Raw genomic sequence first — 15,512 nt, 5'->3', positions numbered from 1 at the left:
GAACAGGCCTGGTGGGAGAGCCCTACGAGAGAAAGAAGGCGATTGGCGCGAGAGGATGGAGGAGCCGGTCACGTGGTCTTGTTTCCCGTTGCTCGCACGCTGTTCGCACTCTCACCCTCCGAGGAAGGATCCGTCTTCCTTCCTTCACAAGAAGGAGTGAGAGAGAGGATAACGTAAAAGAGAGAGGAGACTTTGAAAGCCTGCATATCTCAGCGGGAAACAAACGGCAAGGGGGACTAGTGAGGAGGGAAGAGTGGGAGGGGTAGCGGGGGAAAGCCAGCAGCGGAAGAGAGCCGTCGTTCGTAGAACCGTCAGAGACTGGAAACGCGTCGCATTGCTCGGCGCGCGTGTGTTGTGGTCCGGCGGCACGCTGGCTTGACGGGCCACGCTCGTTTCCTCCGGCATTCGCGCGCGACGGGTGTGTGTATTTAAAAGGACCGGGAGGACTGGCGCTTGTCTGTAGGTGTCGTTCGCTCGGATTTCTTGGATCTGTGCGTCACATCGACACTTACGAGGGATACTGTTCATTCTACCGCAGAGAACGACCACTGCGCTTGGGATCGCCAAAGCGTCATGTTGCTGCAGTGCGAAAGTGTCACTTGACAGTGCAGAGGTGATCGTGCTTCCCACAAGATTCGGTAGACCCGCTCTGTAAAGACCGGAGAAACGGCGCAAGGTTTCTTCGGTCCCACGGGAGACCGGCAACTTGTCGCATCTGCTTATTGCCACTACTGAGAACCATCAGTGGAGTGCGCACTTCCAACGGGATTTCTGTTCAGTACGCACCCACAGTGCTTAGCTGACATAATCTGCATTTTTCCTACTTTTTTTGTGAAGTGTTCGCTGGTTTAACTGCTGGGAGAAGAAATTAGGATTTAATTTGTGCGAAGATTGCAGCACGCAGCAACTTTCATCAAGGTGGGAACTAGTGGGTTCGTTCCTCGTCGTTGGTAACCTGCGAATTCCTGCCCTCCTAGCGACGCTTAACGACGCCTTGGATTTCAGTTAAGCATCCCGTTCAGTGCACTCAACAAGGAACTAGTGGAACAAGTCAACCAGCCACACCCCGAGCATGGATTTCGTGGTACTGCGGGTAAGCCAAAGCTCATATTCATTCGCCTCTAGGATAATGAGCGGCCGTTTCACCTTCGGCGAGGAAGCTGTTGTTCGGCACTTTGCGGTGATTTGTAGTGCGGGCTACAAACGTACTACGCTGCAAGTGTGACGAGCATTACGTATCACGGCTGGGAAACTCCTGCATTTATTTCTTTTCTTTTTTTTTTTTGCGGGAAGTCGCTCTGTCTATCCGCATCAATTCCTAATTTTGTTGTATGGTGTAGTACATTATATTTCAGTCCTTTTTAGAAGGCTTAACTTATGTCTTCTTATAAGTTCCAACTTTGCGTTTTTCTGTTTTGTCCCGTTTTGGAAGCGCTTTACAGCACATATGGCCTGCCTGAGGGTAAGTGAATATTATATGGGGTTCTGCGGTAGCTCAGCTGTTACAATCCTACTTCTTTAGTGCGCGCTATCAACAGCAAGTACTTCTGCAAATATTCTCACATGCGTTTCGGTTCAACCATTGCGAGACTTTTCAAGAACTACAGCTTCCTTTCGGGCTTGAACGCCGCGTGTACTGTAGGGTTTGCGAGGGTGTCTATACAGTTTCTCCGTAGCTGTTGTACATTGCATCAAGCAGTCGAACACAGTGACGCACAGATGTTTTCGGCCCTGTAGCGCGAAGCACATTCACAACCCGAAAGCCAGACAAGTAGGGCGAAAAAAGAAAAAAATGTTCTTTCGTTCCGCTTCTTTTTCGGTGAACCGTTAAGTGCTGATCGCAAACACTGGGTTGGCCTATGCCCTGGCAGCCAAATAAATTGCTGCAGTCTCGTTTTCGCAGCCGACAGCTGTGACAGATCGGTGCCAGATGGTCACTATGTCACACTGCGTCACGCTAACACTTGTTCGAATGGCGACGGAACAGCTCGCGCGGCGTGTCTGCCTGACGGAGCCACTGGTAATTTACATGAAGCCAGTTTAACGGTACGTAACCGACGTGTGCTGTAACGCTCCACCAAGTACGCCAGTTGTTTTTATCTTCACTCGAAATAATCGCTCCGTTCTGTATAACGTTTATTGGTGCATGGAAAGTAGCCATGGGACACGAGTATTTTCATTCAATACGTTAATTTTCTTCAAGCTTTTGAATGCATCAGAGCGTTATGTCCGTCTTTATTATAGTTAGACGTTTTTTTGCAGACGTTGGCAGCCGGTCTTAGAGTGGTGTGAACGTATTCCTTTTTTTTTTTTTTTTTTTTTGCATAATGATCGCGTAGTCACAAAATTTGATATATTAGCTGCCAAGGCATTTGTTTCCTAAATCATCGGCATTTAATATTTAAATGTACAGTTTCACCTGCATTCAATTCGCAATGTTATGAGACAGATTTATAGATTATGCGCGGTTAGTAGGTTAATACATATGCAGGAATCGATTCAAATTATTGCTTTCGTGGCATCGCTGTAAAACTCAGCGAAGTGGTCAGCAGTCCCACACGTGCAGTGCTTGTTCAGACATCATGACAATCTGTTAGCGAGCACGAAGGTGCGACGCTTGCAACAACTTAGGACTCGTTGTCACGGAAAAAACTTGAATCCGGAAGCTGCCGCGCACAAATTTTTACGCGACCTCACAGAAGCCAGCTGAGCACTTGTCGAAGAACCGTTTTTGTTGTAGAAAAGGGAGGACACTTCCACGCTAGTTCATCTAGAAAGCCTCCGAAGCGTATCGAGTGCGCTCTCGTTAATTCAACCGTCCCATCTATCCCAAATGACAATGTCGTCCTTTGCGAACCAAGGGCGGTAAGAATAATAATAAAAAAAAAAAACGAAAGCATCACCGAATTCGAAGTCAGTTTAGCTGGAACAAGCGTTCACTCCCGTGCCGCAGTTAGAATAATATTGGGGGGGGGGGGGGGGGGGCACATTATACGCACTCCATAAATAATCTCTTCGTTACCATAACTGAACTCCCTGAAGCCTCAGTAGTATTTCCGCAATCTGTGCACGCTAAAATTTCAATTAGTTCATATACAGTCGCGGACAATAAGTCGGGGTTCCTTCGCTAATTGATCCTATCCCGAGGGTATACTTTGCTTCGCTTACCTTTGTTGAAAAGAAATAAAAAGTATATACCACATCCTCTGTTGAAATGTTAATACTATAAATCAATCGCATAGAGTGCATAAAGAAAAATAAAACCCGAGTTTTATTTCTGGCCCCTCATCAGAGTTATACGCTTTAGAAATAAACAGGAGCAGAGCAAAAGTCAGTGAACTTCGGCCAAGTCGGCCTTGCACGCGGACTGAGAAAATCCAGCTCAGTTGAATCCTTCCTCGCTCATTTCCTTTTCGTACGCGTATGTAACGGCCGCTGGCCGCCGCCTCCATTTCCTCAGCGGCAACTAAAACGGAAGCGAAGAAGGCAAGCCTCGAAAATGCTACGCGTGTGCATCCGAGCGTTGTCTTCATGGTACCCTTGCCCTCCGACCAAGTTCATCCTCCGTGTGTCCGGGAGTGCAAAGTGGTTGTGCCGATTACATCTGCGACCGCCGCTGCAATCCGGCCGCGACCGATTCAATTCGCGACCCTTTACTGCCGTTCCACCCTCCTTCTTTCCTCCTCACTTCGCCCTCGGGAATCGTAAATATTCTATATCGCCGGCGCCGGCTGTTCGGGGACGCGATTCGGTGTTCCGTTTACAAGCCGATGATGCCTTGTCGCTTATTGCGCTTGCCTGGTCTGTCTTCTTTGCGGCAGCAAGACTGCATTATGTGGGAATTACCGCCGTATGAACTTCTTATTCCTAGGGTTATTCGCCTGTCATTACTAAAAAAAAAGTCCTGAAAGCTAGCTAGGAATCTTCTAAAGATATTTATACTCAAAATAATCTTGATATGAAATAATTACTAGGCCTGGTCAGATATAAACCCCGAATGCACCAAATAAATTGGCAATTAGTAGCGTAGTCCTCACCGTCTAATTAAAAATAAACCTGAATACAAATTAAAGAACATATAAACGCATTTGCAGTTAATCACAAAAGGTTGTTTATAAAGAAATCTTATTTCCGCAGCAAAAAATACATACTGCCAATATCGTTGCAATATTGAACACTCGTCCACGCTGACGCGGCCCGCCCCGTACACACCCGGAGAGACGATCACACGTGCAGGAGATTCACTGCAAAGAAATGCCCGGGGGCACCGGTGTCCGCTCTCCGGTCGCCTTTGAAGGTGGGACGTGCGGCAAAAGGACTCAAAGAACGCGCCGCCCTGGTTTCGAACAAAGCCCGCCGTTCCGGTTGTAAAACGGAGGGGAGCCACTCGCAGAAGCCCGCGCGGAAGGGACTAACAAGGGCCAATGTCAGACTACAGTAAAGAAATAAACATACAAACGAAAAAGCAGCTGGCTTACAATACCCAGATAACAACATAGGACTTCAGGTTTGGCAGATGTTATCAGATGTTATTCCGTGCTTGAAAACTATTTCCTTCTATCGTCGTGTAACATGAGTATCTTGCGCATTTTATTTCATGTACATTCCGGATTAAAATGTCTACTATGTTGTCTGGGTGGATTCCAAAAAGAGAAATGTCGTTGTTGGCTACGGCTAACAGTTATGTGAATTGGGGAAGAACTTGAGGAATTCTTGGAAAAAATGTTTGTCTTGCGCAAGAAAAAAAAAAAGCCTTGGGGTAGTAGGAAAAGCTCTTCAAGGGCAGATGGATCACTTTTTGAGAATTCCGCGATATTCAAGGATTCAAATTTCTAGAGGCTGTAGGTAATGCATGCGAAGTGTTTTTGCGCTAGCATTCAAACTGATGGCTTAATCGATTAGACCTCGAGCTTCTCCTCAGAGCACTCAAGGTCTGCGGAGAAGCTTGGTGATGACGTCACGGATGGTAACATTTATTATTATCCTTGCCTTCGCTCCCTTCCAGCGGTACCTTTTCTGATGCTGCCAAACAACTTCTCTAGGGCTTAGCTTTCGTTGGAGTCGTCTTTACTTTTCAAGCCAAGCGTTTCTATGTGGGAAATGTTCTGGCACCGTCAATCACGTCATCATGCATCCCCCTATCCGTAGCTGTGCGGTGCTGAGAAGCCTGATAACGGTCGCGGTTTTAATCGCTACTTGTGCCACTGATTCAAATGCTAGTGCCAAGATATTTCGCATGCGTAAACTGCAAGCTATAAGCATATGACCCCTCAAAGCTCATCGAAATCTAAAACCGGTGCAGTTTCCCTTTAACAGTAGCGCAGTGATCGGAATTAAGATCATGACGATGATAAATGTGCTATTGCCGCGAACCTTTGTTATCTTTACTTTTTGCTGCTGGCAGCCGTAAGCCTTATCACTTTTGTTTTTCTTCTTTCTTTTTTTTTTTACGTCGAGACGCGGCTTTGTCCTTTTCTTTGTCGCGGAAGATTTGCCGAGGTGTGCCTCGAATGGTTCCAGGCAATCGCGTTCGTTTCCGCAGTGTTTCACTTTGTTCTGGTCATTTCTTTGCGCCCATGGATGCTTCTTCGCAGACTTTAAATTGGGTGCTGACGGTTGGAACGGGCATTCATAGTTCGACGTCAGCAGAGCACGCTTGCTGCTTTCGCCGCCACCGATTCACTTTGGTTGTTTGTGGGCGCAAGTGAGCCCAAGAAGAGCTCATTTAGACACAACTGCAGACTCCTCATTCTGTGCTTTAGGCATTGTCACGACCACGCGACACTATTTGAATGCAGCTAGTTTCGCGGAGACTCGAGAATTCAAGCTCTCAGACAGAGATGGAAACCAAAGTAATTGAAGCGCTCTTTTCAATGTTTCTAGAAACACAACAACTCGGTACCTGGAGTCAGCTCCCTACCGCTTCGGCGTGTTATGAAATTCCTATTTAGTATACAGAACCAGGCGCTTGCCAAGCTGGGATCGCGAGTGGGGGGGGGGGGGGGGGGGGGATGCTTTTAAACCATGACTGTCGTTATCTGGGCTTCACTTTTATCTCCGAGCCACATTTTGCTTGATCCGAAGATACCCCTTTGCAGATTCGCAGGGGCTTAAAATACGTTGCTTGCCTTGAACGCAAGCTGGTCTTTTTTGTTCTTCTGTTTCAATGTTTTGAAAGAAAAAAAAAAACAGTCAGTAGTCCACATTTCACTGATAGGTCTTTCTTACTCGGCTGCTATAGTCCGAGGAACATCGGCGTGCTAACAAAAAAGAAAAAAAGAGAGGCATTCTTTTGCACTTTCTTTAAAATAGCCAAAACTAAAACTACTATAGGCCGCCTCAGTTGCCAAACCGACCCAAAGTTTCGACAAGTGTATTTGCCTTCGCCTGGGCCACTTGCCGAAACGTTGGCTCTCCTTGTGAACTGAGGCTCCCCCCCCCCCCCCCCCCCCCCCCCCGTCTCTGTTCAGTGCTCTTTCATACTGTGCAGCCGTCTTCTTTCTCTCGTTTTACTACAGGCTGCGTAACTCAAAACGACCGAAACAAACAACTCTCCTTAAATTCATAGAAAGTACAGAAGTGCACATAAGCCCGCCTGCAGTCGTAGCCGAAAGAAGAAGTCGAGTTGACACCTGCTTGGTAAAGGGAACATTTCTCGAGTGCAGCAGGAGATTCTTCCTCGAACGTCATTCCCCCTAGGACATTGAGGGATAATGGGTCAGAGCAAAATTTGGAGAAAATTGTTTCCCTGACACGGTTTCTCTTAACACGAACTTTCTTTCATCGGTGCCATCTCCTTCAGCTAACCTATAAGCAACAAGGAAGGCTAAAGCAGAGCGAAGGCAACGGTTCTTTCTACGTGCGTGTACAGAGTATAAAAGTGTGGTGTCGGGTATTCCTTCTACTTCCTCGTTTGATTTGATAGCTCCAGAGCTCTTTCTTTCAACCTTATGGTTTTCTGTTAAAACAGTAACAATGTCGAGAATCTAATATATTGAACGAGCGAAGCTTTATCCTTTCTTCGTGTGATTGTCACCACTCCGGACGTATGGTTGGGGCCGAGTATATCGAGGACCAGACCGGAACAACGGAGGTGAGGAGCTCTCGCTGATGAATTTGCTTACATTTTTACATATTGGCAAATATACCCCTATACAATGCTGTCATCCCTGGTTTTATGTCATGTGATGTCCTTTGGCACGCACCAATCGAAGAGCATAAATTCTTGCACACGGCACCATATTTCTGCACGTAGGCCATTGCGCGCATACGCATACACCGCGCACCTCGGCCCTCTGCCGGCAACCACGCGGGTTCTCGCGCTACAAAGCGACATCGTGTGCCTGGCATTTCATTGTGTTCGTCTGTTTTGTTTTTCTTTTTTTTTTTTTATTTGCTTTCAACCGGTGGGTACTGGCTCACAGAGCTGGCGATCCTTCGTCATTCCCCTCGCGGAGCTGGCCATCATTTCGTCATTCCTACGTCGCCGTGCCCTCGCTAGGTCGCTGTTTGAAGGGTGTCCTCCTGTAGCCTCTCTCGTATTCGGACATAAAATATGTCGCAGACTGGAGCTCCGTGTACAGTCATTCGTGCCGGCAAACCTCGTCGTTTAGTGCTTGTTCCAAAGCCATGATTACGATCCGCCTGCAAGCTCTCCAGCCTATTGGCATCAACGATATCAACGATGCCTTCGCAGATATACAGCTCACACATAAAAACGTGCTATCTTAACACGAGACCTGCAAAAATAAGAACACGGGTCAGGGCGTTCCCTTTCATTGTGCTTGTCCAGATTTAATTATACCTTATTAGATCACGCATGCGAAAAATTGTCCAGCATCAGGTTTTACTCGGTGTTTCAACATGCTTCACTGTCATGTCAGATGTGTATATAGTTTATCAGGCCTACGAAATCATACCTGATAAATTCGAAACAAATGACCAACCCATTGCATAATGCTTGTGTCATATCCGCTAGCCGATTCGAGGCTCACAAACGCAGTTCGTCCATCTGCGCGCTCAAATTTGACTATGCTGACCGTAACCTTGCCGACGACGAGTGAATATATTTGCTGGGAACGAAATATCAGGGCTAAAAGATTATTACTAGCCTTTTCTGGGATTGTTCCGAGTGTGCAGAGTGTCATCAGTTGATACCACGGTGAACGGCGATCTCGTGAGTTTCTACGGATGTCGTAAGCTAGCAATGACGCTCTGTCGCTTTCGCACTGTACATGAATATGTGTAGACAATTTACGGATTACAAATGGACGAATGAGGTCTCCCGGTCGAACTGCATATGCAGGCAGTTTATACACCATGAGTGGAAACCCTCTATCAGCCCGTTTCTTATGCAGACTCGGAATGGAAATTTTTGAAGGGAAAATTCTCTTTTGATTTCCGTCTATACAGATAGTACAAACTTATACATTTGGCCAAAGAGTAAATTTTTTCGCGTGCAGGCAAACCACGAGTAGGAAAGAATAACTTATAATCGTCTCTCGTGGAGATATGTAAATTATATAATGGCAAAAGCAGATGCATATGCCAACAAATCACATTAGGTGTCCATGGACAGTCACTGCCGATTATCGCCAAGGTTGTCGCCAGGCGATCAGAGGCTTCAAGTCTGAGCCTTTGTGCTGTTCCGTGCGTAATTTACTCCAGAAAACCAAGACTGCGGGAATAGGATAGAACAAGGGGACAAATGCGTGATATTGCACGCGCGGTGTCGTCTTCCTTGCGCATGAGTCAATGCTCCCACGAAAACGTTTCGCCAAAGTACAGTGCGTAATATTTATTGATTAATTTAATTTCTGGTAACGGGGCAAGGGGGGTTTGAGTCACTGTAGGCGAGTTATCACCTTCCTGTTCTTTTTTTTTTTTTTTTTTTTTTTTCTGTCTTACCATAAAAGCTCAAAGTGAGCAGCGCTGCAGTTTCTTCCACGGAGCGGGGAATCCCCCTTTTCGGCCGCAATTTTTCGTCGGAGGCTGGACGCTGCCTGCCACTGTGAGCCCTGACCCGTTTAACCCTTCAGCGGGGGTCGCAGGCTCTCGTCGATCTTGAAGCAAGAAACTCGCTTCGCGTGTTAGAAGAGGCCCTCTTCCTCTCGGCGGAACAAGCATAGTTGCGTAGCCTGAATGCCCACGGCCGCGAACGTTATGCTTCTTTGTCTAACGTTCCTGCCTCGTGCTGTCATTTTCCCGTTATGACGGCTTTGAGCATTGCATGTGACCTCGTAAGCGCGGGTGCGAGGATGCTGCGTGGGGCTCTAGGTTAGGGTGCGTCTACTGGCCAGTGCCGATCATGCAAGGTGTGTACGCAAGCAGTGTAGAGTGCGACAAACGTTTTCGGGGTAAAAGAGTTTTGAGGTACTGTTGGGCCAATACGGCCTTGATGTTTTCTTCTAGGTAGCCTTGACTTGTCACGAATGCGACGTACGCTAATCTTGAGCAAACCCTGCAGCACTTCATTAACCACCGACGGCATCAGTCAATAATACTTAATGCGCACTTGTCGTCCTTGTTTTCATTTTACAAATCCACCAGACGGAATAGTTTTCTTCGACTCTGCTTATTATAATAAAAAGGAAATTAAAGAAGGTGGCGCAAAGTCGTGCTTAAATTCCGCAGCCTTGCGCACATGCTCTCCGATCTCAGTCTTTCACACGTCCTTACACACACCACATTTGCCACAATTTAAGGACTGTGGCGAACCGGTAAGCATAAGTTTAATACCTCGTAGAAAGCATGTCCTAGTGGTATTTTGTAAGAGTGCAGTCGAGTTCACCATGCACTTCTGATATTAATGTATAGACACAATTGTTGCGAGTAATAAGAAAATGATGGAAACGGCAGCCGTTGGCACGAAGCCGTAGTTTTCCTTAAGTCAACTATTCTGTTTCATTTCGGCGGTTCATTTCAATGTATTATCAAGTCAAAGGGGATGTAACAATAACATGACGCAGCTTAAAAAAGAAAGCAGCAGTTGATAACAGTGGGCAGTGCCTATATATATGGAATTTAATTGTATGCTTGATAAGTTTAATGAGTGATGTGGAATGTGTTTCATGTTGAATGTGTGAAAAAAGCCAGAGACATCAAAGCTTTTCAACCAATAATTTCGTTTGGCTGTCAGCCTCTCCTTTATTGCTGCGCCATTTTGCTACAATGGCTCATTTTATGTAAAGTTTTCACCCGGGCCGGTCCTACTCGAAACGAGTAACAAGAGCAGCAAGTAACTCAACGGAGCCTGCTATGTTACGCTTGTGCTTCCTAGAGTGAGTATATCTGGCATAGACCACGGATCGCATCGCCATTTTACCTAGCTTCTCCTGCCAAGAACATTTTGGCTGACAGCGTACTAACAGTGAATGTCTGGGGCACTTGAGGCCGCGGATATCAACCTGGCCATAGCAACAGGCCTGCCTCGACGGCGGCGGTTCCGCAGCAAGGCCCTGCGCGAAGCAACAAGCTCACGTGACATCGGATACTCAGGTGCGGCGAACGTAACCTTGAAATTACGCTCTTCCCAAGGGCAGCGGTGGATGAAAGAGGCATGCATCGCCGGCCCAGCCTTGTGGTGGGTTCACTGTTACCAAGAGTACGCCTGAGAGAACAGACGCGCCGACAATATGATATCCTCGCTTCCGCAGCGTCAGGAACCAGGTCTACCCGTGGGAAGCTGGTGACGCGTGCGTCGAGGTGCCGTGGCCTACGTGAAAGGATCCAGAAGGCGGTTCCTTGTGGTGCTGTGTGCAAAAATGCCAATTGATGCTCTTCTATTGGCCAGTGATCAAGGACAAAGGATTCCCTATCTATGTACCTAGGGACAAGACTGTGGAAAAATCTGGGTCTGACCATTGCCGGGGACATTGGGAGGCTTTCTCTGAAATCTCTACCATTATGGAAATAAATTTGCACTGCTCCTTTTCCAAAAGTTCCTCGCTTCCATCGTTCCTCGTCGCTTCGGCTCCGGCCCTGCCGGCGTCACAACAACAGCATGGATATCGTTTACGTTTAATCATTATTCTTTATCCGACTAGCAAGAAACGCAGTTTCATTGAGCATATTGTGTTTTGGTCAATTGGCGCCTTGATTCTGATGGCCGACAAGTGCAATGAGTTCCGGTTGCTCGCAAATGCCCCTTGTTATTAAGATCTGTAGGAACGCATTACAGATGGGACGCTGATGCTGAACCTCGTCGCTACAGCCTACGCTGGATGCGCCGTGGCTGCCTCTCTGCTGCACGCATTTACCGCAGAGGTCGAGTCGCGCGTCGCGTGTGCGCCGTCTCTACTTGGGTCCCCGCCCTCACGTGGAAGCCATTTTGGCTCCGCTAACGAGCTGCTAGAAAGAACCGCGCCGTGCTCTACGATACGACGGAACATGTCTGGCTGGCGGTTGTCGTCGTCACGAGCGCACTTTCTCGGGACGATGCCGGGACCTCCCACGTGGCCTCTTGCGGTGGCCGAAATGTGTCCAGTGGCGCCGCGGGGCGGCCGCGGCTTGCGCTTTTTGAATGCGAGCGAGGGAAAAAAAGAGCCTGCTGGCAGTAATTAGCGTTGAGTGAATTGGCCTCAAGGCGGGGAGCAAAGAGCCCGAGGTCTGCGTATACGTTCTCACGAACTTAATCACGGAGGAATGTTGTTTTGTATGAATGCGGGGCGCGGCGCTGGGAACAACCCGCGCCCACCGCCGTCCACCCCCTGGGGAGAAACCGTCTGTTAAAAAAAAAAAAAAGAGAAACCACAGAGATGAGCATTTAGTTGACGAAGGACTGCCCCATTCAGCGCGAGACTGACCTCTCCTGCAGCGTTGCTGCTCTCTGAGTATCGCCCTTTCCGGCAGTATTTGTCCCGGTGAACGGCAAGGAGTAGCTCGAGCTAGTGTATCTGTCGTTTGTGATTCTCGACCTTACTGCGCCCACGTCTCTAACGAACTGTATTTTGACCTTATTTGAAGGAATGAACCTGTTAAGACGAACTTTGCAGCTCATTCTACGCTAAGTCCTTCTCCACTACTCTTTGTAGAAGAGAATAAAAATGAACCAAATAAATGTAGGCAAGTGAGCCCTGCATTTCTTCTGCGACCTCAGGCTAATATATTTGTAGGTATGCTTAATAGTACTCTCTAGCTCAGTCCACTGACGATTCTAATTCATTAATTAGAAGACGAAGTCGTTGTGAGGAGGTGGTATTTGCTTCCGCTTGCGGGGCGCATAAAAAAACGCCATTGTGTTCGAGTCTGCTATATCGTAATGAAATTATCGATCTTGTTGTCAATCAGTTAATTTACTCTCGCAGGTTCGGATTTGAAGAAACTCGCAACAGCAGCACGTTGTTTTACTGGCCTCACTTTTTCATAACAACGGACTAAGTTATTTATATATAAGTACTTATCGTTCATCGTCTTCACAAAGAATTATGGGGCTTAATTTGTAGTATCCGTTTATTCTTTCTTTGGCAGCTTTTGAGGAACAGGCGCCACATCCGAAGCAAATGGAGAGCTGCGTTTCGGTTTCGTATTGCGTTTGCCAGAGCTTAAAAGAGGCGTCGTCATACGTCTTAAACGAACCATAAATCTGCTTACCCGTGTCGCTTTGGGTTCTTCCTGGACGAGGAAACGTAAATTTTTCTAATATTATGAACAGAGGCTTCGCTTTGCATCCGCTTGCGGTGCTGTGTGGTGCGATGCGTGCTCTAGAAAACGTATGGCACCTCGATGTGAAGCGATAACCTATCACTTAATCCGTCCGGCCTAAGAGCCGTCCACCCGTGTCTGTGCCGCATGAGAAGTCTTACATGGTGCAAACCGAGCAGGAAGCACTTTATTACGTGGGGGCTAGCAAGGCGTCGAATTTTCTTTTTTGCCTTTTTTTTTGTCTCATTTCCTTGTCGTTATTCCTACTCTGCTTCATATTCTTTACTTTACTAGGCAGCCGTCTTCAAGCAGCTAAGTAAGTCGACGCCTGGCCGCACATGGCCTGAAAGAGACTCCCGTGTTTCTCTCGGAATGGCGCCGATTCCATTTCCGGTCTGTCGCAGTGTTCGTCTTGTACACTTCCTGTCTGCCTCTTTCTTTACATTACTTTTCTGCTTTTGCGTTTGTGTTTATCTTCTTCCTCCTACATTCATCTTTTTTGTTTTTTCCTCCTTGCTGTGACTTTTGCACTTCTTTTGCGAGGGCGTTAGCGAAAACCTTTCCCTCCCTTCTCAGGCTTCCTGAATTTGTCTGTAGATATGGCATGCCTCGAATTCGCGGTACCGTTTCGCGGAGCCATATAATCTGCCGCGGAATGCCGAGGAAATCTGAGCGCATGTTATTTATGGCTACGGGTCATGCCGTTTGTTTAATCTGCCCCCCCCCCCCCCCCCCCCCCCCCCAAACACTCACAAAAACAAAAATCAGAATCACGCACAACTGCGTAACGCTTTAGGTTCTTTCAGGAATCCGGAAAAAAAAACGTTGCTATTGGTCGTGTTCGTTTCACGGCATGCACGGATATCTTGCCGTCTTCGCCGGGCAGCGAATAGCCTCTGTAAATCAAATTCTAAGAAGGAAAAATGTACCTGAAGCAATCGAACAGGGAATATTAGCTCAGGTGTGTCTCAAGGCAGATGAGTTGCAGATGAACTGCAGATGAATGAATTAAGTTTGAAGTACACAAGCGGGAGTAGAAGGCAGCAATTCCAAATAAGCAATGGCTGTGTACTCAAGCTTGTGTGTCAAGCTTTAGTTAGTAGAGGTGCGGAAGTAACTGTGCGTTTAGCGTTACCATCCCCCCCCCCCCCCCCCCCCGAGAAAAAAAAAAACGGGCGTGAAGGAGCCGCCAGTACCCGCACGATGTAATGAAAGCTGGATTTTCGAACGAAAAAGAAAAAAAAAATTCAGAGAAACATACCGTTTGTCACTGCCTCATCGGGACACATTACCGTTCGAAAACAACACGATTACATGGAATGGTTGCGAAACAGGGCATTTTAAGTGATTTAAAGTCGGCACGAAGTCCGGATTGTTATCGAATGATTTGCTAGATGCAAACATTGCATAATTTTTCGCCAGTTAATTATACGTTTTCCCACGACAACTCCTGCTTGTACTTTGTGCACAGAGCGTATACAATTGCGACGTTTATTGCTCCCTGCAGATGCTGAGTAGCAGGCCAGATTTGAATTATTCCGGCCAACCTCTCTGTTTTTCCTTTCAATAAATCCATCTATCTATCTATTACTCCCTGTAGACAGTTTCCTGCAAATTGGCTACAATGTATTCGCACGTGGTTTCTGCCACAGAGGAGGCATGAGCTAAGCGTCAAACGATTCTTTAAGCAGAGAAGCGCATCTTTAATGATACAGAGGCCGACATTTTGGGGGGCAAATGTTTTATATATTCAGAGAAGCTCGAAAATGTTCTACAATTAACCACTCAACTTTTGTAATTGCGCCTAAAAGAGGGCTAAAGCTAATTAACCACTCAATATTCGTAACTGCGCTCAAGAGATGTACTAAAGCTACTGTGCCATAACTGCCATTCTCACGAACATCAGCGCTGACCAAACTTAACACCTTGCGTTCTTCCGATGGTAACAGCCGCTTTACTGATTTTCTACGGAACTGAAGAGCGCAAACTGTAGACAATCCACAGAGAAGAAGCAGAGAACAGAAGGACAGTCGCTGTGTATTGTCTACTGTTTGCGTACTTTAGTTCCGTAGAAAACCATGAGGACCAACTGAAATTTTGTGATAGATCAGAACCTCAATAATTAAAACTCGGTGGGAAGCAAAAATCATTGTAATTATATCGAAAGCGTTCTGAATACATTTGATACTGAAGCGTAAATAAAATGCTCAAAATAAGGGAATGCCAAGTAACGAGGTTAAATTGAATAAACTTGGGGCGTTTATACGTCCTGATAAAGATTGTTTGCAGACCCTTCCTCGGCAGGCGTCTACAGACGCCCAGCACAAACGTGTTGTGCACTTCCATGCACTGCATATGAGCAGACGACATGCATCGTTAACGAGATAGGCGCGCGCTTGGCATCTTCCGCGCGTGCCAAGCCGGAAGTGAAGCGTGAGATTTGCTTCCGGTGGGAAGGCGGGGGCCTGGAACCTGGGTAGGGTGAGGATGATGAAGCTCCCGCGAACTTTCCCTCAGATGTGGGCGCAGCGCAGCCTGAACCCCGTAGGACCCGAAAACAGATTCCGCGCACGTATTCCGGGTGTGGCGGCCATCACAGCCCCTTCATCGCACGTCGCCACTCCGAGTGGGAGCCTTTCGCTCTTCACCCTTGTATATTCCTACGTGCTTAAGCGGCCATAACTGTCCTTACGTGACAGGGACGCGACATTCTGTGCAGTCGTTGTCAGCCTGTTTGTAATTTGCTATCGCTTGCCAGGTAAAATTAAAACTGCTCAAGAGGACACCGAGGGCAGAAAAATAGGCGAGATGAACCAACTGGCTCGCAGACGCACTGCGAAGAGCCATATTTTCTCGTTTTTTTTCTTCGA

General features: G+C 47.2%; 1 protein-coding gene across 1 annotated transcript in view; it reads left to right on the top strand.

Annotated features, from left to right (window-relative positions):
• Positions 1-320: 320 nt before the first annotated feature.
• LOC146180219 (E3 ubiquitin-protein ligase PDZRN3-like) overlaps positions 321-15,512 on the top strand; it is a 197,106-nt gene continuing 181,914 nt past the window's right edge. The window contains exon 1 of the mRNA XM_084579435.1: positions 321-1,093. Within this exon, the coding sequence (XP_084435561.1) occupies positions 1,073-1,093 (21 nt within the window). The 5' untranslated portion in view covers positions 321-1,072. The remainder of the gene's footprint in view (positions 1,094-15,512) is intronic.

Source organism: Amblyomma maculatum, chromosome 9 (assembly GCF_055883805.1).
Source record: "Amblyomma maculatum isolate TAMU_Amacu chromosome 9, ASM5588380v1, whole genome shotgun sequence".
Lineage (NCBI taxonomy): Eukaryota > Metazoa > Arthropoda > Arachnida > Ixodida > Ixodidae > Amblyomma > Amblyomma maculatum.
This window is presented reverse-complemented; position numbering and strand designations above follow the sequence as displayed.